We start from the raw sequence: 25,000 nt of genomic DNA, 5'->3' as shown, positions 1-25,000 counted from the left end.
GTATATTGCCTTCATAATGAAGTTGGTCAACTTGAATTCATTCAGTACAATGTAATCATTATTTTTTTATTCTTCTCATAGGGAAAAGTTGGCCAATTTTAATTCATTCGGTACAAGTTAATCATTATTTTTTGTACGAGCTTGATGGTGCATGCTACAATGCGCTGGAACCCGGTGCTGCCCGTCATGTCTCCCCTACCCTCCCGATCACCTACCTACCCAGCCCCCACCCAAGATGAACAAACAGGTTTCCAGGAGGAGGGTGGATGTGTCATGTCCCCCCTACCCTCATAATCCCCTAGCAACCCTGCCCCCCACCCGGGCGGACAAACAAGAAAGATCCACTCAGAGTTTATTGTTATAGATTCTTTATAATGAAGGTGGTCAATTTGAATTCATTCACTACAATGTAGATAGAGAAAGCAAAGAAAGAGCAAATGGCAAAAGGTGTCTTATGACTCACATATAGAAGAAAAGTTTCAGGAATCAAGGAACACGGGAGAAAGGAGAGATTCCCATAAGGGGGATGGTGATTTCTTGGATAATTGCTGCTCAATGAAAAAAAGAGACATTTCCCGCAGGAGTAGGAGACAAAATAGCTTCAGCCAAAAGGATAATGGGAGGACAATTAGTGAGGCCCTTGGGAAAAAAAAGTCTTTAATTCAGTTTAAGGAAATACAAGGAAGAACTATGAAAGAATCATGATCAAATACAGCAAATAAGGAAGAGTCGAATGTGTGGTCACAAGTTGTCAAAATAAAACACTCGCTTTAAAAGTTAGCTTAAAGGGTTAATTCCTTGATTCTGCCATGCTATGATCTAAATGGTCTCAGATATATATATATATATATATATATATATATATATATATATATATATATATATATATATATATATATATATATAATATATAATTTTTATATCATCTATCTAAATGTTAAAACATATGTGATTGAGCTACAAATGTCCTTTAATATCCAATTCCGCTCTACCTCGGAATTAATATATTTTCATATATGTAAACCGAAGGGGAATTTTTAGTTGACAATAATTTCGTCCTGGGCAGTGGTTCTAACCCACGACGAGGACGAAAATATTATCAACTAAAAAATTCCCCTTCGGTTTACATATATGAAAAATATCTTAATTCCGAGGTGGAGCGAAATCAGATGTTAAAGAACATTGTAGCTCGAATAATTTATATGGATCACGGTGTGATAAATATATATATATATATATATATTATATATATATATATATATATATATATATATATATATAGATAGATAAATTCTTCTGTTAAAAAACAGGATACGTCTCAAGTATAAAAGGCCCATTAAAACACTCCAACGAACATCAATGAAAAGAAAGGAAACGTCAATTTCCTGAAGAATTCGCCTTCTTGTATACAGTAAGTTCCAGAAGTGAAGCGACAAATCTCAGAATTGATCGTAATTCTTTAGAAACTCGTGGGGTTGCCAGTTAGTATGTTTTATTCCAATTATCGTCATACTATTTATCTGATAATACGTATCAGTGATTAACTGTATAAGCGCAGAAATTATTTCCCCAGTGAATGATCAATGTTAGTTCAATAATTCATTGTCAAAAGAAAAAGAATTTTTTTTCCCCAAAGAAACATCTGCGGCTCTCAAAGTGTGATATCAAGTGTTCACCATAGAGTGGCAGCAGGAACCGAGTGCATAAGGATTGGCCTAATATTTGTAAATCAACTTTCCACTTTTATAGCGTTATATCAAAAGTTATGATTTCTTTTGATAAACCACAGAGAAGTTTAGCATCTGATTAAGTGAAATATAAATAAGACACAAGTTGGTGTAAAAAAAAAAAAATCCAAGTTATATGCGCGTTTAGCATTGGTTACATGGTTAGACCTATTTCAAGAATCAAGGAAATATATTTTCCCGCTTGTTAGTTAATAATTTTATCGAATTTCTCAAGTGTGCAAATTTTTGCATGTGAGGGTCGCACCAAACAAGTATTTTCGTAGGTTTCCACTTTTTTTTTCCGTGCATAAGTGAGACTGTTCTTGTCCATACGATCCAGAGTGTGAATATGCTTGGCGAGCATTATTTTAATTCGAGTATCTCCTGTTATGCTCTCTCTCTCTCTCTCTCTCTCTCTCTCTCTCTCTCTCTCTTAGGACCTTTTTATCTAGTCAGGAATAACCAGAGGTCTGTTTTAAGAATTAAGCACTAGGCCTATTGGTCATGCTCGGGTGCTTCTTTATATATATATATATATATATATATATATATATATATATATATATATATATATATATATATATCCCCAAAAAAGTCATAAATTTCTGTTATACAATAATGCTTGACTGGATTGAACTGATTACTGGTTGTCCGAGAAAATATGAATTTGGGTGATATCACTCTTAGTATGATACGCCCACTTACGCAAATTCAGTCGTAAATTTCACGGTTGGGATATGATTCGAAGATTTGAGTAAAAGGTTGAAGTGAAAAAGGTGGAGTTAGTATTGTGGGTAGAGGTAGCCCTACTTAACCAGGTGATATTATTACGGGTGTTCTGGTTGCTTGTGACCGTCTTTCTTATTTTTTGTATAGCGAGTCTGTTTCCCAGGTGCAAGGACAGGTCCTGGTATCGGTCCTGAGGGTTCTATCTTTGCCTAAATAACAGACAGTGGCCTGCATTGTAAGCCTTGCAATGGCCCGAACTAGGCCTAGTCACCTGAAGGTAGCAGCAGCAGTTAGAGCCTTTCTCGAAGATGGTGTTTTATGCTCGGTCCTAGAAGCTAGAATCAGAACTACCAACCACACCCAACTTCTCTATTGAATCTAGGTGCATTCATGGTTGATTATGTTTAATGTCGCGGAGATTTTCCCTTTACATTCTATTGATACTTGCATGGTTTTATGCATCTTCGCTAAAATAATTGATAATACACTATGATATTAAATATTTGTTTCCACATTGCTCGAAATATACATTGGTAATGTTGGTAATCCTGTGCTGAACGAGAATTTCAAATTGTTTCGTTTCTATAGTTTGAAGTAATTACTATACTTTAAAATAATTAATTTTGCCGTAATTTTTTCTTATGATTGTTATAAATATCATAGATTTGATATTTGTGCATCATATGTTAGCTTTATTTTGCTTGATAGAGCTTTCACTGTAGAGAAAAAATAAATTTTTCAGCTACGAGTTATAGTTGCCAGTTAGTGAATTTCGAACGAAATCCTCTGAAATTTGTAGCTTCAGTTTTGGAACTTACTGTACAGTCATAGCTCCTAGTGACCCAACGCCAGCAAATTCCTTAACTACTCACGTCAACTTTGCCTAAGAAGTGCAAGGTTTGCAATTATCAAGTTTAAAGGGATAGGTGGCTTATGAAATCAAAGCCAGAGGCTGGCACCTTTGAGGTCACTCAGTGCTGAAAGGGAAGTTAAGAGTAAAAAAGTTTGAAAGTTGAGACAGGAGGAAATTAAGATGGAAGAAAGAAGAATTGGAACGGAGGCATAGTAAAAGGAATGAAAGGTGTTTCAGCTAGGGGCTGACGGGACACTGCAAAGAACCTCAATTGAGCAACGCCTACAGTGCACTGCACGAGGTACACTGACGGCAGTGGCTTCCTACGGGGGCAAATTTCAAGGGAGTATTTAGGAAAATTTCAAAGGGGTCGTCATGGCAAATTTCAAGGAAATTTTCAGGGCAAATTTCAAAGACGTCTTTGAGGGCAAATATCAAGGAAGTCTTTGTTGCAAATTTCAAGGGAGCCTTCTCATATCTACGGTTAAGGACCCGAAGCCATATTTGCGACACATAAGCAAAAAAACCTGCAGTGTTTATTTTTTTATTTAGCACAAATTCCGTAGATATTTTTAGAACTAGATTATGCAGAACACACAGAGACGATCGGTTCCTGAGCTTCCCTTGCAACTCTTGTGATTCTTTGGGAATAAGCTGTTTTTCTTAATTATTCAGCAGCCGATTGGACTTAGTCGGAAATGGCTGCTTAAACAAATAATAATAATTTTCTTAATTATTCAAATTAGAATCATTCATTTCTCATAGGTAAAGTGTTTATGAATGTGTTTCAGCCAACCAAGAGATTGGCAAGGTCAGTTTCAACAAAATAACTTAAAATTGAATTGGACCTTTTGCGTTTCAACAGGGGTATAAAAGAAAAACTTTACAAGGTGATATTTTCAATGTCTGGGTTCGACAAAGCTTTACAACCGTTAAACAACATTTTCCATTTGTTTTGAAATCATTATTTTTAATATCACAGGATTACAGGAGCTGCGAAGTTGGGCTGAGCGTGTTAGTTAAAAAAATTCCAAACAATTCAAACTATATGAATCGCTTCGGAGATCAATTCCTGACACGCAGGGCAAGATCTCTACAAAATATTATTTTGGGCTCGAGAAATGTGTTCGATTGATTGTATTCTTTGTGTCTTTCTATACGTACTAGAACATGAGTACATGAGTTTATTTTTAATGAAATCAAACCCACTTTAATAAGTATATAATTTCGCATAATTCGAACATTTCAGGGGTCAAAAAAAAAAAAAAAACTGGCGATGTCTTGTCTTTCTTTACGTAGAACATGAGTTTTCTTTAATGAAATCAAACCCACTTTAATAAGTATATCATTAGCCTAATTCGAAAATTTCAGGGCTCAAAAAGAAGAAAAAAAAAAACTGGTAAAAAATGATAAAATGTCAAAAAAATATTACACATCTTTGGGTCGTTTCGTGGTATTTACTAAATCTATCGTCATTTTCCCCCAACACATCCTTACTCTCGAAAGAAAAGAAAGGAGAGAGAGAGAAGAGAGAGAGAGAGAGAGAGAGAGTTACAGTGAATAGCAGATAGAAAACTTGAGCAGGTTCAAGTTGAACCAACAAGACTTGCCTGTCTTCGCCACAAGGCCCTTGAAACAAAGAGATATACAGTCTACTGCAAGCAAAGCTGACTGAAGCAAAGCAATGCACGAGTTGCTTGCTCTGATTTTCCTTGAAGGGTCATTGTTCAAGTGCTTCAAAGAGCACTGATTTATCGTACTTTTTTTATTAATCATTGGTAGACAACAAGCATCGAGAACAGTAACCATACTAATAATAATAATAAAATCCGAGTGAATCTTTCTTGTTTGTCCGGCCCGGATGTGGGCGGAGCAGGTAGGGAATCGAGAGGATAGGGGAGACATGACACATCCACCCTCCTCCTGCAAACCTATTTGTCCGCCACGGGACGAGGCAAGGTAGGTAGGCGATCGCGAGGGTAGAGGAGATATGACGGGCAGCGCCAGGTTCCAGTACAGCGTAGCGTGCGCCATGAAGCTCGCAATACTAATAATATTCACCTCATCCTTGTTACTAATATTATCACCATTATCGAACCTTTCTCAAGATCTTAATTATAGGTGGGAATCGCCTGGTCATCTCTTCACTTGATAGCAGTACAAGTGGCCTTGATTAAGTTTCAAGGTCACAGGAATTATGAAAGAAATTCCGAAATGTCATAAGCATCAAATAAGGTTATTTTTACCGCTTACAGGTTTGAAGAAACTTTACTCGTGACTTTGTAAAGTTTCTTTTATATTCTTGTTGGTTTTATAATAGAATATTTGGTTTTCTATCTAGTGAGAGAGAAAACTTATATTCCTCAAATGCAAACACTCTTGTATCAGAATGTATTAAAAGTCTGCGATGCCTCTCTTGAGAGAGAGAGAGAGAGAGAGAAGAGAGAGAGAGAGAGAGAGAGAGAGAGTCAGAGTACAGGTATATTTCCCTAATACAAACACGCTTGTATCAAGATATGTTAATTGTACGATGCAATACGTATTCTTCAGAGAGAGAGAGAGAGAGAGAGAGATGAGAAGAGAGAGTACTTATATTCCCCAAATGCCAAACACTCTTGTATCAGTGTATGTTAAAAGTGTACGATGCTTTATATGATCTTGAAAGAGAGAGAGAGAGAGAGAGAGAGAGAGAGAGAGAGAGAGAGAGAGAGAGAGTACAAGTTTATATCCCAAATATAAACACGCTTGTATCAAGATATGTTAAGTGTACAATGCACTACGTATTCTTCAGAGAGAGAGAGAGAGAGAGAGAGAGAGAGAGAGAGAAAGGTGAAATTATTCGCTGATTAGCCTCCTCAACATGCTGAGTATTAATTATAGAGCATTATATGTACGACTGTCAGTTGTGATAACCGAAAAACACTTATTGGAAACGCCATTATACTGATTAAATGGAGATAGATACGGAAAATTGTTATTAAATAAAAATAAATATTGAAAACTTGAATAATTGCAAAAAAAATTACGATTTGTAATAAAAGTATTGTAATTTAAGTCCTGTTCAGTCGTAAGAAGAGACACGGGTCGTCATTATTTATAACAACAACAACAACAACAACAATAATAATAATAATATGAACAAATATCATTCTAGAGAGAGAGAGAGAGAGAGAGAGAGAGAGAAAGAGAGAGAGAGAGAGAGAAGCCAATTTCTTAAAGTGTACTTCCGTTCCAACCAATATCTCTTCAAATACTAATAATAATATAATAATAATAATAATAATAATAATAATAATAATAATAATAATAATAATGTGAGAGAGAGAGAGAGAGAGAGAGAGAGAGAGACGCCAAATTCTGTTCAAAATGTAACTAACCCGTTGGCGTATTTTTTTTTTTCTTTAAGGAAAATCTCCTACATTTTTTTTTTTTTTTTTTTTTTTTGGCATCCTGTCTGAACCGCTTGAGTAAATACCAAACAGGCAAGCTAGCTGCTTTCCGAAGGTTACTTAACACACTCTGAATCCTAACTGAGTTTAAACTGATCCTGTTGCTGAGAGAGAGAGAGAGAGAGAGAGAGAGAGAGAGAGAGAGAGACTGGCCTCAGTAAATGTCCTTGGGAAACGGTTTCTTAAGTATGCGGTGCCGTGGACGCTACTTCAAACACTGTAGCTATAGGGCTGGTGAATGTTTGTATAGTTAGGTGGAAGTATATTATCTCGCGGGAATTATCAATATACATAAATACGTTTGTATGATAAGTCAAGCTGCCTTGTTCTTCAGATTGTTCCAGAAGCGTTTCTCGACGTTCTTCTCGATTTTTGTAAATTAAGTAGCAGTCGACGTTCTTAATTTTTGTACAATAAGTAGCAATCGTCGTTTTCCTCATTTTATGTAATTTAGTAGCAATTGACGTACTTCTCAAATTTTTTTGATTTTGTAGCAATTGACGTACTTTTCATTTTTTTGTAATTTAGTAGCAATTGACGTACTTCTAATTTTTCTTAAAATTAAGTAGCAACAGACGTACTTTCTCAATATTTTTAGATTAAGTGGCAATCGACGTTCTTCTCAATTTTTGTAAAATAAGTGACAATCGATGTTCATCTAATTTTTATTTGTAAATTAAGGAGCAATCAACATACTATTTCTAAATTGTTTAAAAATAAGTAGCAATCGACGCATTCCTCAATTTTGTAAATTGAGTAGCCATCGAGATTTTCTCAATTAAAAAAAAAATAAAGTAGCTATTCAACGCTCTTCTCAAATGTTAAAAATTAAGTAGCAATCGATGTTCTTCTTAAATGTTAAAAATTAATTAGCAATTGGCGTTCTTCTTAATTCTAAAATAAATTATATGTTTCCCACTGACATTAACGATTTTTTTTCATTACAAACCATATTGTAACGCTTTCCCCAGATTAACTACATGTTCAGATTTGAGCGCATGCGGTAAAAATAAGCTTTAAATAAGTAAGTAAATAAATAAATAAATGATTAAATAAATTAAATAAATAAATAAATAAAAGATATTTCTGAAAGTTGAACAGTTTTCGGAAAACTAGGTCAAAATTTTTACTTTAAACCGTTAAAACATTTTGGATGTAAAGATAGCACTGAACTATTTTTGACGAATACATTGGACGTTTATGGAATTATTTTCGTTCACAGATGGCTTAAGCAGACAACCCAGTATCATGCACTAGGTTTACTCCAGTAAGGACCTCTTGGTATCCTGGGTAAGGTTGGGTTACGTGTGGTTGGTTAGGTCATTTGAAATTAAATAAGAATAATTTTAAGTCTACAATTTGATAAACGGTTTAAAGTATAATTTCGCCAAAAGCGGGATCTCCCCTAGATAGTAGACCCATAGGCGTTTTTGGGGGTCATCGTCTAGGACTAAATATCTTGGTGGTGGGGGGGAAGGGGGGGTGGTCATTAACTTGATGTCAACAGTCTTTTGTTTATGTTTTTACGGTAATTCCCAAACGGGCTTGTTACTTAACAAGTTCCAAAGGTTAAAGCCCTTGGGTGTCACTATCTAGGTAAGATAAAAAAAAAAACAAGTTTTCTACTATAAAAAAAAAATAAGACATTTAACCGACTTACCAAAAGCCTTGAGTCTCTTGTAGTGGAAGAACGGATTCGTATCTGCCTCCATTCTCTGCATATTCAGATTCTTCTCCGTCCTGAGGGTCTTCAGGCAGTCCTTCCCGCTGCCGTTGCAGTAGACGCAAGTGCACACCATCTTCTGAAGCAACTTTGCCGCCTTCTTGCCTGTCTGCCTGCCTGCTTGCTTGCTTGCAACAAAGTGGAAATGACTCACGATGAGACTACCGCTCTCGTACTAGTAAAACCCTCTCTCGGTTAAGCAGATCTTTCGAAAGTCGTTCGAGCGTGCCTCTCTCTCTCTCTCTATCTCTCACACACTCTTCCTCTACCTCTACCTCTCTCCCTGGCACACCCTCAACGTTTAAACGCTACGGTATCCCGAGGACCCGAACACACCTCGTTGAGGTAGGCAGTTACCAGGTTTCTCGAATCGCCGCGAATGATAAAAGGAGCGGAGTTTATTTGTTTGTTGAGTCGTTTTAATCACGTAAACGTCGTCTCGTACTTTTATAAAGGCTGGCTGTTCCTTACAGGTCAGACAGTCCGGACGCTCATCGAACTGCCGTGCATCTCTTACTTCTTTTTTTTAAATATTATCTTTATCTCACTTTTTTTTTTCTCGAGGGAAGACGGCCCAACAAGTTGAGATAGAAAGTGCACACATTCTAAATTTGGGGCGTTCCGTGCAAGCCTCGCCTGACGCCCATGATATCGCGAGGGTGATTGGCTCTTGTGGCTCTTCCCAGGCAGCCCGGGGTTCTCATTGGCTGGCTCCGGCTCGACCTTGTCGCCTCACATGGAATCAACGTTTGTCGCTAAGGCCGAACAGACAGACAGACAGACCATTGCCCATCTGCCGGCTTAATTTAATTCCAGCCATTCGTCTGGGAATATTCCAGAAAGTATGGGGTTTTCCTTAACGTTCACGAGCGCGTTACGGAACGTGCAGTGGGTTGAACGTACCCTTATCCAGTAGTCATCAAAAGGGGATTCATTTGGGGAGCATAAATGCCATTAATTATGATTATAGGCCGGTTGGTCACCCCACCGGCGCCTACTAGATAGATAGTTAGTTGCTATGCCGGATCCAGCACTCTGCTACCCTGAGGGAACGTGAGTTCATTGGGTTACTCTATGAGGGCGAAAAAGCCGGCTTATCTCGTGTCTGTGTCTGCCTGTGTCTGTGTGTGTATGCTGTGCAATTTGTGTGAATCACGAAAATACACTGTAGGACATCTCCGCAACGCACGTGCGGATAGACACGTGTACTGGTGCGGGAAATAAATAAAAAAAAAGATGGAAAGACGATTAGATAATTGGATATGTATTTTAAGTGCGATCTCACGCCTCCCAACAACGGAAGAGGCAAATATAAAAATCTCACAAAACAAGATATATATATATATATATATATATAGATATATATATATATATATATATATATATATATATATATATATATGATAAAAGGAGTCCATAAAAACGCCAAAATATAGAAAGTAAGTATAGTACATTTCAGAGACTGTTGTCTCTCTCTTCAGGTAGGTAATGAATCTACCTGAAGAGAGAGACAGCAGTCTCTGAAATATAGTACTTACTCTCTTTATGTTTTGGGCGTATTTATGGGCTCCTTTTCTTAGATAGTATTCTGTTGTAACAGAACATTTTCACGTCATATATATATATATATATATATATATATATATAATATATATATATATATATATATATATATATAATATATACACTATATATATACACTATATATAATACTATATAGATATATATATATATATATATATATATATATATATATATATATATATATATATATATATATATATATATATATATATAAAGTGCGATATCACGCCCAGCAATAAAGGAAGACGCAATCAAACACACACACAGACACTTGACAGCAAACTACATAGTACATTCACCAGACTTCGACCCTGGCTTATAACTAACTAGAGCACCTACCCTGCGAATTTTCTGCCCAGCAACCGTGGCGGAAGAACGAGGTAGTTCTACTTGTTTGCTTTTATTTTTTTCTTTTATTAGAGAATATACAATATTTTACAGTTTTAGTTGTATTACACGCAGAATTTGATCAAAGTTGACTTCAAATTACCAGAACTTAAAAAATTTAGCGTGCACATTTTACAAATAATCTATGTATTTCAGAGTTACAATTTTTATGTAGTTACCCATAGTAAATTTTATCATTATATATATATTTTTTATTATCCTTGATTTTATAAACTCGCTGACAATACGTAAATGGGTCAGTCACCCGGAATGTTGCCATCTTTTTGTTTTCTGATTTTATTAGTCTTTTCTTTCTGCTTTTGAAAAGGTTCCAAGCCAGGGTGTTCTAAATGGCCGTGATTGCTTTGAAGTAGTGTCTTAATTTGAAGAGCACTTTGGAGTTTTGCTGTTCAGATACTCAGTATTTGATAATATTCATCAAGTATATGTTTCAAAACACTTTACACACACACACCTATACACACACACACACACACAATATATAACGGATTTATATATATATATATATCATATATAATATATATATATATTATACATACTATATGTGTGTGGGGATATAATATAACTTTATGGATATTTTGCATTATATACGGATGTATAATAAATATGAAGATCAAGGCAACTGATAACATGGTGGGAACATGTAAACACCCCCCCCCCCCCTCACGCACGTGCTCGCAAACACGTTTATATGTATATATATATATATATATATATATATCTATAATATATATATATATATACAACACACTAATGAATATATCGTGTATGAATATGATAACAGATGTAGACATTTGTATTACATATGTATATATAGGGATATATATATATATATATATATATGCATGTATATAAAAATACGTTACATATATGTTATGTATGCATGTCTAAAGTCAAGACGTAAATATACTCAAGAAAAAAAAAAAAAAAAAAAAAAAAAAAAAACTTGGGGGAACATAAACCAAAAGCCACTGCTGCAAACAATATTGTACAAGAGTTCATCTAGAATTTCAAAGGCGACTCAAGGTCCTTTTTCTGAAACTGTAGGTCTCGACCTAACTATAACGGAGCGATAAAAATGACGGATAAAGGCAGGTGAGATGAAATAAAAAGGGAACAACATACTTGATAAAGCAAGGAAGTAGGGAGCAGAAAATGCGCAAGAGGTCGGGAGGAATCGTGGAGTGCCTGTTGCAGCAAAGATTAAAATATATGAATGGATTGTAGAGCCAACTCTCCTTTATGGCAGTGAGGTGTGGATGTTGCAAAGGACTGGTAGAAAGATAAAGGATAGTACCACAAGTGAAACTAGGAGGTAGGGAACAGAAAATGTGCAAAAGATCTGGGGGAAATCGTGGAGTGCCTGTTGCAGCAAAGATTAGAATGTATGTATGGATTGTAGAGCCAACTCTCCTTTATGGTAGTGAAGTGTGAATGTTAAAAATGAATGAAAGAAAGTTTGAGGCTATAGAGATGATACCTTTTGCGTAGAAAGCGAGCAATTCTGCGGAATAGGAGAAATGGGAGGAAGGAATAGAAAGTATTTGATGCATTGAGTGACAGGAGAATTGGAGAGGGGCCTTAACATCAAGAAAGTGTTTACGCAAACGGCTCAATGTTGTATTTGTATCTACATGTACACATACTCAAACAAGTGCACACACATATATTTACATAATATATATGCACACTTTACGTGTGCATACTCGTATGTATATAAGAATCCATATTGAGACGTTTACCAGAATCGAAGGTCGCTTTTAGGAACATTAGAGAAAGTGAACATTTCCACATTTCTGTCGTAACATCTAAAGTATATATTTATGACCTATAAGCTTATAAAACTTCCTCAGTACTAACCACTTCATCCTGTTACACAAGGCTCATCAGCAACGTGTCAAACCCCGAAACCCATTGCACCACTCACCTCTATCTTAAATACACACGCTCCTACTTTCTTGATTTTCTGCCAATCCCGTCTGAAACCGTTCACCCCATCTATGAAATATTTACTATTCCTTCTTGCCCGTCTCCTACATGCAGAGTTGCTCACTCTGTACACCGAAGCATCATCTCTACAGCCTCAACCTTTTATATATATATATTTAACATTCACACCTCACTACCATAAAGGAGAGCTAGCCCTACAGTCCAATCATACATTCCAACCTTGACTTCCATAGACACTCACATGAGTCTTCCCGATCTTTTGCGCAGATTCTGCTACCTGCCTCTTAGTTTCACCTATTATGCTACTTAATAGAAAAAGGTATTACTATTTTTTTTCTCGCGTGCCTTCATTGGTTATATTTAATCCGTTATATTTAGGCAGAGATCAGCATATTCCGGAGAAGGACCTTGACTCGTCTCGGGCTAAATTTTTCTAGTCATTGGCGATTCGAGGTAAGTTCTTATTATATATATATATATATATATATTATATATATATATATATATATATATATATATATGACTGGTAAAAATGTTCTGTAACAACAGAGTTCCATCTAATAAAAGGAGCCCATAAAAACACCCAAAATAGAGAAAAAGTACTATATTTCAGAGACTGCTGTCTCCCTCTTCAGGTAGAGAATGAGAAAAGTTTACAGAAAAGGTGGTATTTATACCAAGAGGTCCATCCACAAACAAGCCATTTTAAGTCACCCGCTGATAATCTTCCTTTAATCTTCTTAAGGGTTGGTTGAATGAAGACGTTGTCGATCGTGTTCCGAAATCCATCCTCCTTTTGAGATGTTCATTACCTGCCTCTCTTTTATTAAGGCCGATTCCATCATTTGACTCTTGTACCGGCAGTTTGCTGCTATAAATTACACGTGACAAATTCCAGTTTATTCTATGGTTATGTTCATTTATATGGTTGAAAATAGCCGAGTTCTGTTGTCCATACCTAACTGACCGTTTGTGTTGTATTAATCTCTGGGAAGGGATTTACCTGTAAATCCGATGTTAAGATTGGTCACAGTCCTGGCATGGGATTTCGTATACCCCAGAGTGCCTTGGAGATGTCTTTTGTTGGACGTTAATCAGGGATTTGGCTAAGGTGTTTGGGTAAGTAAATACAAAAGGGTTCGATTTTCCGAGGGGTGGTTATTCTCTTAATCGTGTCCAGGTGGGAATTATTATTTTATTGTTGGTGTATCTCTGGTCTTGTCTTTAGGGGGTCGGTAGAAAATTACGTTAGCTTTGTGAATTGCTTTCTCAATTATATGGTCAGGATATTTTAAAGACGAAAGTTGCTTGCGAATTAGTTCAAATTCTTTTTCCAGGAATTCTGGGGAAACAAATTCGTAAGGCCACTTAAGAACAAGTTACTAGCTACACTCCTATTTTGATAGAAATGTCATGATAGCTAAAGTAGTGAATGTATGAAAGTGAGAACGTTGGTTTTCTGTATATGGTAAATTTGTATTCTGTCGTATCTCTGATTATTAAAAACATCAAGAAAAGGAATTTTGTTGTCTGTTTCCCATTCAACTTTAAATTTGATGCTGGGAACTAATGTATTTAATTTCGAGAGGAATTCATTGAATTATTGCCCCACCTATTACCCAAAATGTTAGGATATCATCCACGTATCTCATCCACAGCATGTTTTGGGTTTATTGCATTTATTACTGTACTGTTTCAAAGTATTCCATGTACAGATTGGCTAGAACAGGACTTAAAGGACTACCCATACTACAGCCCGAAATTTTTGCTTGTATATGATTCCCCGAATGAAAATACGTTTTTTAGATGCACATAATTCAACTAGCTTTATTATTTTGTCAAGCGCCAATGGAAATGATCTGAATAGGGGGATAATTTTACCCCTTAAAAACTGAAGAACGTCCTGTACTGGTACTTTAGTGACAGGGAATCTACATCAAGGCTTAAAAGTTTTATGTTGTGAAGTGGTATATGTGCTTCTCGAATTTGTGACAAAAATCTTCCGAATGTTTAATGTGACTGGGAGAAAAAGTGCCTAAAAAAGGGGAAAGGAGGCCAGCTAACCATTTAGAAATTTTGTAATTGAAAGCACCGGCACATGAAACGATGGGTCAGAATGGAAGATTGTCTTTGTGAGTTTTGGGAAGGCCATAAAAATAGGGTAATTTAGGATTTAATTACTTTAAATTTCTCTAATAGTTCAATACTCTTTTTGTCTTTGCCAATTAATCTTACTTTCCGAAAAAATTCTGTGGGAACGTTTTTGGAGGGGATTTTTCGTCAGTTTTTCGTATGTGTTTGTGTCGCTAAGGAGCTGGTTGTTTTGTCAAGGTAGAAGTCTTTGTCATTATTACGATTTTGCCGTCTTTGTCGGATCTACTTATTATAACATCTAACTTTTTTAGCGAGGGGATGGCTATCATGAATCTGCGGGGAACAGGATATTTCTTATGTAAGTCAGTTAAAGCATTTAGTAACACTCCTTTTAAACATATCTCTTCACGGTTGTAGTTTTGTCAGATAGAATTTATCAAAAGCCACTATGAAGTCTAGGTTGTTTTTGCGGTCTGGCATAAGGGGCAAAGGATAAGCCTAAATTTAAACTAAATGTTGATTACAGTAGGGGGGTGTTGGATAAGTTTAAAACTTTGTCTTGTTGCTCAAGATTATTTTCCATGCACTATTGTCTATTAGGTTATTTAACTTGCGTAGAAGTCTGTTGGATGAGTCACGCTATTATAGGCAGCAATGTCGGAACAGAATGAAATCAGATACCTGTATATGTGGTCCGTAGTGAGGAGGCGAAGATTAGACTGGGTTCCATATATCACTCTGCGTAGTACGAAGATGTCGTTTTTTTCGTATCGGTGATTCTTTCCTACCAGGAAAAATCTTGTGTGAGAGAGGGAGGGGTTCCGATTGCAGAGTCCATCTCCCGAATCCGTACGGATTCGGGAGATGGACTCTGCAATCGGACCCCTTCCCTCTCTCACACAAGATTTTCCTGGAGGAAAGAATCACCGATACGAAAAAACGACATCTTCGTACTACGCAGATGATATATGGAACCCAGTCTAATCTTCGCCTCCTCACTACGGACCACATATACAGGTATCTGATTTCATTCTGTTCCGACATTGCTGCCTATAATAGCGTGACTCATTCCAACAGACTTCTACGCAAGTTAATAACCTAATAGACAATAGTGCATGGAATAATCTTGAGCAAACAAGACAAAAGTTTTAAACTTATCCAACACCCCCCCTTTACTGTAAATCAAAACATTTAGTTTTAATTTAGGCTTATCCTTTGCCCTTATGCCAGACCGCAAAAACAACCTAGACTTCATAGTGGCTTTTGATAAATTCATATCTGACAAAAACTACAACCGTGAAGAGATATGTTTAAAGGAGTGTTACTAAATGCTTTAACTGACTTACATAAGAAATATCCTGTTCCCGCAGATTCATGATAGCCATCCACTCGCTAAAAAAGTTAGATGTTATAATAAGTAGATCCGACAAAGACGGCAAAATCGTAATGAATGGACAAAGACTTCTTTACCTTGACAAAATCAACCAGCTCCTTAGCGACACAAACACATACGAAAAAAAAAAACTGACGAAAAAAAAATCCCCTCCAAAACGTTCCCACAGCAATTTTTTCGGAAAGTAAGATTAATGGCAAAGACAAAAAAAAGAGTATTGAACTATTAGAGAAATTTAAAGTAATTAATCCTAAATTACCCTATTTTTTATGGCCTTCCCAAAACTCACAAAGACAATCTTCCATTCAGACCCTAGCTGTTTCATGTGCCGGTGCTTTCAATTACAAATTTCTAAATGGGTTAGCTGGCCTCCATTCACTTTTTTAGGCACTTTTTCTCCCAGTCACATTAAACATTCGGAAGATTTTTGTCAACAAATTCAGAGAAGCACATATACCACTTCAACAACATAAAACTTTTAAGCCTTGATGTAGATTCCCTGTTCACTAAGTACCAGTACAGGACGTTCTTCAGTTTTTAAGGGTAAAAATTATCCCCCTATTCAGATCATTTCCCATGGCGCTTGACAAATAATAAAGCTAGTTGAATTATGTGCATCTAATAACGTATTTTCATTCGGGGAATCATTCTACAAGCAAAAATTCGGGTGTAGTTATGGGTAGTCCTTTAAGTCCTGTTCTAGCCAATCTGTACATGGAATACTTTGAAACTACAGTAATAAATGCAATAAAACCCAAAAACATGCTGTGGATGAGATACGTGGATGATATCCTAACATTTTGGGATAATAGGTGGGGCAATTTCAATGAATTCCTCTCGAAATTAAACACATTAGTGCCCAGCATCAAATTTTAAGTTGAATGGGAAACAGACAACAAAATTCCTTTTCTTGATGTTTTAATAATCAGAGATACGACAGAATACAAATTTACCATATACAGAAAACCAAACGTTCTCACTTCAATACATTCACTACTTTAGCTATCATGACATTCTATCAAAAATAGGTGTAGCTAGTAACTGTCTTAAGGGCCTTACGAATTTGTTCCCCAGAATTCCTGGAAAAAGAATTTGAACTAATTCGCAAGCAACTTTTTCGTCTTTAAAATATCCTGACCATATAATTGAGAAAGCAATTCACAAAGCAAACGTAATTTTCTACCGACCCCATAAAGACAAGACCAGAGATACACCCAACAATAAAATAATAATTCCCCACCTGGACACGATTAAGAGAATAACCAACCCCCTCGGAAAATCGAACCCTTTTGTATTTACTTACCCAAACACCTTAGCCAAATCCCCTGATTACGTCCAACAAAAAGACATCTCCAAAGGACTCTGGGGTATACGAAATCCCATGCCAGGACTGTGACCAATCTTACATCGGATTTACAGGTAAATCCTTCCCAGAGATTAATACAACACAAACGGTCAGTTAGGTATGGACAAACAGAACTCGGCTATTTTCAACCATATAAATGAACATAACCATAGAATAAACTGAATTGTCACGTGTAATTTATAGCAGCAAACTGCCGGTACAAGAGTCAAATGATGGAATCGGCCTTAATAAAAGAGAGGCAGGTAATGAACATCTCAAAAGGAGGATGGATTCTGGACACGATCGACAACGTCTTCATTCAACCAACCCTTAAGAAGATTAAGGAAGATTATCAGCGGGGGTGACTTAAAATGGCTTGTTGTGGATGGACCTCTTGGTATAAATACCACCTTTTCTGTAAACTTTTCTCATTCATCTACCTGAAGAGGGAGACAGCAGTCTCTGAAATATAGTACTTTTTCTCTATTTTGGTGTTTTTATGGGCTCCTTTTATTAGATATATATATATATATATGAAAGTCTATCACATTACGTGATTCATATTCATATATCGAGCTACAAATGTCCTTTAATATCTAATTCGCTCTACCTCGGAATTAATATATTTTTTTTTCATATATGTTTAACCGAGGGGGAATTTATTAGCGATAATAGAATTGGCGGCCGACAGGCGCGAACCATCGACCTCTCAATTCCAGGACTGGCAGTGAAGCCTTAGCCAACCTTCACTGCCAGTCCTGGAATTGAGAGGTCGATGGTTCGTGCCTGTCGGCCGCCAATTCTATTATCGCTTAATAAATTCCCCCTCGGTTAAACATATATGAAAAAAATATATTAATTCCGAGGTAGAGCGAATTAGATATTAAAAGACATCTGTAGCTCGATATATATATATATATATATATATATATATAAATATATATATATATATATTATAGATATATATACAATATATCTATATATATATTTACATATATATATATATATTATACATATATTTATATATATATATATATATATAATATATATAGTGTAAGAAAATGAAAACCGAAAGTTGGCGACTCTGATCAAGCAATCACTTATGCCAAATTTATAATAATAATTGGGGGCACAATTTTCCGTGTCGAAAATGATGACAATGGTTACAGGTCCACAATACTATCGCATGTGAAGTATAAAGTCTTTAATAGATAATAAAAGCTTTCGAACCTTGTACTTGACTGAAGATGAACCTAGTACATGGTTCGAAAGCTTATATTATCTATTAAAAGACTTTATACTTCACATTCGACAGTATTGTGGACCTGCAACCAATAATATTAGTGATATATACTGCTAAAAAGAATGGCTGTTTTGTGTGAGTTAATATTGTGTTAAGTACTCTACATTTTCCTTTTTAACGAAGTGTTTAACAGAGGGCTCTACTTCCGTTTAATAATAATAATAATATAATAATAATAATAATAATAATATGTCGGTTTAAACAGGATAACTGCATCGTGCGAGTTAATTTTGTATTGAGTCTCCTCAATTTTCTTTTTTAACAGAATATAATAATAAGGCAGGAAGCCTTCTTGGGGGGCAGTAACATTGAATGTTATATAGCTGTTTCAACGTCATTTAAATTATAGAATCTTCTCAATTCTTCTTATTATCTTTTTCTCGTCAGCATGTAGCTGGTATACCAGGTTTCCTAAGGACATATAAAGATTTCAGTTGTCTTAGGTTTATTTCCTCTGACGTGTCGACTGCGCACAGGCAGTCATCTATGAGAGTATACAAGAAAGTGAATGGAGATACGTGGTTTACAGGTATTTATAGCAGGCAGGGCGTGTACAAAGGGCGCCTCCGTGGCGTGGTTGGTATGGTGTTTGCGTCCCACCCCGGTGGTCGCGGGTTCGATTCTCGAGCATTCCATTGAGGAGTGAGAGATGTGTATTTCTGGTGATAGAAGTTCACTCTCGACGTGGTTCGGAAGTCACGTAAAGCCGTTGGTCCCGTTGCTGAATAACCACTGGTTCCATGCAACGTAAAAACCCCAAACAAACAAGCAATCGGTGAGGTATAATATTCAATAGTAATAATAATAATGATGACTGTCAATATCATCATGATTACTAAGGGAATTAGGACCCTAGACCTGACCTATCACGGCAGGGTCGACAAGACACAAGCAATAAAATAGAAAAAAAAATCCATCAGGTACAGTGCAACCGATACCGCTATCTGCTATAACATGCCTGGTCAAATAACTCAGAGAGGGACGAACTCATCCAAGGACACTTGCTCTTAACACTGTCCAGTCGACGTCGGGAACCAAAGGTCACATAAGCTTTTTCATGGACCAGTTTCCACGTGATTATGGAAACGTGTCTCTCTCGATTGTCCACATATAGAATGGTCTCTTGTTATAAGCTTTCGTTCAGTACCTGCTGACTTGGGGAAACCTGTGAGTGGTCAAGACTATAATATATATAGGAGAGGTGATCGAACGAGAGCTGTAAGGGAACCATTTAATATGTTTGGGAATATATATATATATATATATATATATATATATATATATATATATATATATATATATATATATAGTTTTTACACATTATTGAGAACATTCTGTCACACACACACACACACACACATATATATATATATATATATATATATATATATATATATATATATATATGATATATATATATATATATATATATATATATATATATATATATATATATACCTATATATATACATAGAAGTATGTATGGCATAGAAGTATGTATGTATGTATGTATGTATGTATATATATTATGTATATTATATATATGTACCTATAATGTATCATACATTATAATATATATATATATATGATGCATATATTTATTTACTTATTATTTTTTTTATTTTTATATCTATTTGAATGAATAATGAAGATATCGAATATTGACTGGGAATTTTTTTTTCTGTATATTCCATCTTTAATCAACATTAAACTGGGACTGTCACATCCCTAAGTACTCACGTCAATAAATACCTTTTTTTTCTGCTCCAGTCTTTAATTAAATGTTCTTAACACACCTGCCGGCACAGGTGGAAGATTCAGTGAATGAGTTTCGAAGAGGTATGTTGACTGAGCAATGGAACCCAAGGTGACTGGTGAGTCATGATGAGTCATGACTCATAGGTACATTCTTGGGGGTCGTTTTTAAAGTATATTTTTGTAATTGAGTAACACCTCCAAGGGGTTCACTGGCTACACTCTTGACCTGAGCTCACTAATGGCGTGTCAGGTGCTTGAGGGACCACCTCATATGTTATTATTATTATTGTTATTATTATTATTATTATTATTATTATTATTATTATTATTATTCACTAAACTGGTAAAGAAATCTACAGTGGTGTAAATGAAATATATATTTGTAATATATATTTACAGTTACACCACTATGGGTTTCTTCAGCATTATTATTATTATTATTATTATTATTATTATTATTATTATTATTATTATTATTATTATTAGATTATTATTCAGAAGGAAGAAAACCACTAATTATATATTAAGCAAGCCCACCACAGGGGCTACTGACTCGAAATTCAAGCTTCCAAACAATATGGTGTTCATTCGAAAAGAAATAACAGAAGGTACTGGAAAATACAGAAAGAAGAGACCGGTTATTAGAAAAACAGGTACATGAGCAAATTAACAATTAAATCAATAAAAATGTAGGCGAATCACTAAAAAATCCAAGTAGAATTGTATGAAGGTAGTAATACATCGCATCTGCTCTTGAACTTCTCAAGTTCCATTTGGATTTCATATAAATCCCTGATGGCTGTTTTGCTCACATTTGAATGAAAGTCATTGCTAGCATCTCTTTCTGCAACTCACGACACCAAACCAGACGAGCCAGTGCAACCTAGATTTCGCTCATCCCCATGGCGACAAGATGCCATGCCTATGTATGCATGCCAATGTATACATACCCGTGTACGCGAAAGTTCTCCCGGCCGTTACTGGTGGGAGAGCTGCACCTACTAGATAGGCCAGATATAGCTCCTGGTACTGGTGGTAGGGCTGGATGACAGGTTCCAGGTTCCCTTGGAGAGGAGCCCACTTTTACCTACAAGTTCCTCTGAAAAGTAATGCAGTCTCCAGCTACGCGTACATATCCTGATGCCAAAGTTTCACTAATGGGCCCTTTTGTTAGATCAATGTCTAACGCCTTTGATCTGGTATTACTCTACCATCTGTCCGTTTTATCCAGGTATTACTGCTGCTGTAACTGACCCTATTATACAGGTGTTACTATGCTGTCTATCCCCTTTCACCAGGTATTACTCTGTTGCCTGTCTTTTTATCCAGGTGTTACTGTGGTGACTGTCCCTTTAATCTAGATATTACTGAGCTATCTGTCCTTTTTATCCAGGTATTACTGTGGTGACTGTCCCTTTTACCCAGGTATTACTGTGCTGTTTGTCCATTTTATTCAGGTATTACTGTGGTGACTGAAAAGCATTTTCAATAATATATTTCTATGGCCTCGAGTACATGAGAAGGGGGTATGACAAACCCGTAGAGTTCATTGACCACATAAGTTAAAAAGGAAGGTGGAAGGTGGATGGTTGAAATGGAAGGGGACCGAGATGTACCTACGGGTTTGAAACCTACCCTATTAATTATCTGAGTTTGGTCAAATGATGGCCACGTGCTCAATTTTGTCTAGATCGGTCAAGCGGTTCGAGTTTCTATAGTGCACCAGCATTCAAGTCAACAGACAGACTTTCACTTTAATCTATAAAGATATTTACATAAATGTGTGTGTGTGATTATGATAACCACGCGTGTCATTACAAAGCCTAAAATTCAAATTGAAGAAATGGAGAAATTCATGACGTCCGTTGAAATGGCAAACTTATCCAAAAGTTGTGAAGGAAGCAAGACGTTAAGAGACGATTTTTATTATAACCATTATACATGTGTCTGTTAAAAAGTGATCTGTAGATTCTCTCTCTATCTCTCTCTCTCTCTCTCTCAAATCGCTCTCTCTCTCTCTCCTCTCTCATTTCTTTTGTTTCTTTATATGATATATATAGATATTAGATAGGAGATATATATATATTTATGGATAGATATATAGGATATATACATATATATATATATATATATATATATATATATTATAATACTATATTAGTATATACATAGGGTATATATATATATATATATGTGTGTGTGTATATGAAATATTACATGCATTTGGTTTTTTCGTAGTTAATATGTATATATACATATATACAGATATAATATATATATATATTATATCAGATACTATATTATATTTTTGATTAATATATTATAATATATTAATATGTATATATATACATTTGAAAATTGTCAACAGTATTTGTTATTTTATCACTTATTGACTATACATCATTGTCAGAACCTTCTTATATGCTCTGCAGGGAAGAGCAAAATCTAGCCCAATAACTTCCCTATTTACAAAATAAGATACAGAAATCTTAACAGGCTTCAAGCATAAACCTTTCAGTATTTCGTAGTGAAAGACAGTAGTTAGTATACTTTGTTTGCCTGCTCATGTGGACTTGGCACTCCTATATCAGGTAGCTGTGCCATTTTAGTGCCAACCTATGGTGAGGGCAGGGTGGGGGGTGGGGAACCAGGACATACGTAAGACGTGACGGATCTCTCATTCCTTTATCTGGGCGAATTTGAACGAGAGAATGGCTTAGTATCTTTGGACAAAAATGTTTGCATCAGTTCATGCAATCTTTGACTGATTCCATCGCATGCTGCAATGGGAGGGAATTATTCCCGTGCTTTAGTGTACTTTGTTCCAAGGGGTCCATAATAATAAAAATGTCAAAAGTGATTTTGGACTGAAGATGAACCCAGGGAAGGGTTCGAAAGCTTTTATAAAGTGTACATGTATTATACACGATTTTTGACATTTGGGCCCCTTAGAACATTGTATATACTCTCGTGATAGATAGTTTTTCCCAACTAAAATGAGTGTAATGTGTTACGACGTTTAGACTGCCTTAGGATATACTGACTGATAAAGGTGGCATATCTCTGCCCAACATCCGTGAGGGAACAACGAAAGTATTTAGGGTACAATACGTCATTTCCGCAACCTACCAGCTACAATGTCAATGTGCTTGAGAGCGTTCACGTAAATAAAAGAACGCGCTACGTGCGTTGTGTCATGATTAGAACTAAAGATAATGGGGTAAAGAGTTGTTATTCCCACTGTTTAGCGAATGTTGGATGCTTTGCGTGGATCCATAGGGTTTTCCATTGTTCTTTCTGGTGGGACTATGAATGTCTAGACATGTCTGCCTTCAGAATGAAGAGGAAACGAAACAAGAAGTGAACTATATGCTTTGCAGGGGAATCCATAGGATTTTTCCCTGTTCTGTCTGGTGGGACTTTCAGTGTCTAGACATGTCTGCCTTCAGAAGGAAGTGTAAACGAAAGAAGTGAACTATATGCCTTGCAGGGGAATCCATAGGGTTTTCCTCTGTTCTGTCTGGTGGGACTATAAGTGCCTAGACATGTCTGCCTTCAGAATGAAGTGTAAACGAAACAAGAAGTGAACTATATGCTTTGCAGGGGAATCCATAGGATTTTCCTCTGTTCTATCTGGTGGGACTTTAAGTGTCTAGACATGTCTGCCTTCAGAAGGAAGCGTAAACGAAAGAAGAAGTAAACTAAGTGCTTTGTAGGGGAATCCATAGGAATTTCCGCTCCAGTTGGTGGAAGTTCGAGTGGCTAGACATGTCGGTCTTCTGAGGGAAGTGAAACGAAAGGAAGGGAAAGCCGAAGTACATCGCAGAGAATGGGAAGCTCTCAGGATGTGAACGCGAAGACACAGGCTGAACAACTGTGTGTGGGACGCTCGAGAAAGGTGGGCCAGGATTTGCTCTCCTTCCGGTCCCCACCTCGAAATCGTTTCAAGGTCTAGACCTTGTTGAAATCCTTTGCTCGACTGGCACGGGAGGTCGCATAGGATTGTGGCTCTCTCTCTCTCTCTCTCTCTCTCTCTCTCGGGCTAAGTGGATTAAGGCACTGTCTTGCTGGTCTAATCTAAACGAAGCATGACCTCGAATCCTCGGCAAGTTAGGAAGACTTACATGATGCCTTTCAGGTATAGCCGATTTTGTTATTTACACCAATTTAGTTGCTGTTCCTGTGACGGAGGCAGCAGGTCAACATGAAATTAGACTTTAGCATTATATGCAGTTAACATGTCTTGGTTGGAAGAAGGCCAGCTTGTGAGATCATCCTTGAACTTATTCTAACAGAAAATCTTGTGCCTTCATATTTGAAAGCATAGAAATGTCATGCATGAAAATTATTTGTTTGAGTGTTTTGTGTGTGTGTTGTGTGTGTGAGAGAGAGAGAGAGAGAGTAAATAAAAACAAGTTTAGCACACATATGTATATGTATATATATGTATGTATATATATATCTATATATATATATATATATATATATATATATATATATATATATATATATATATATAAATAAAGGTTTTTTGCCACGAAGGAAAAAATGCAAAAGCGAGATAGCCGAGTACTTTCGGTCCTGTCGGACCCTTCAGTAAAGGGTCCGAACAGGACCGAAAGTACTCGGCTATCTCGCTTTTTCATCTTTTCCTTCGTTGGCAAAAAAAACCTATTTATACATA

The 25,000-nt window shown here is 36.2% G+C and overlaps 2 protein-coding genes across 4 annotated transcripts in view; one reads left to right on the top strand and one right to left on the bottom strand.

Moving 5' to 3' along the window:
• LOC135217949 (microtubule-associated proteins 1A/1B light chain 3C-like) overlaps positions 1-8,788 on the bottom strand; it is a 64,391-nt gene extending 55,603 nt beyond the window's left edge. Inside the window, exon 1 of the mRNA XM_064254051.1 lies at positions 8,419-8,788. Coding sequence (XP_064110121.1) covers positions 8,419-8,557 — 139 coding nt within the window. The 5' untranslated portion in view covers positions 8,558-8,788. The remainder of the gene's footprint in view (positions 1-8,418) is intronic.
• The window catches only part of LOC135217950 (uncharacterized), a 123,650-nt gene that overhangs the window by 7,261 nt on the left and 91,389 nt on the right, over positions 1-25,000 (top strand). The window lies entirely within an intron of this gene.

The sequence above is a fragment of the Macrobrachium nipponense genome, chromosome 9 (assembly GCF_015104395.2).
Source record: "Macrobrachium nipponense isolate FS-2020 chromosome 9, ASM1510439v2, whole genome shotgun sequence".
Lineage (NCBI taxonomy): Eukaryota > Metazoa > Arthropoda > Malacostraca > Decapoda > Palaemonidae > Macrobrachium > Macrobrachium nipponense.
The sequence above is the reverse complement of the archived record's forward strand: the minus strand, read 5'-3'. Positions and strand labels throughout refer to the sequence as shown.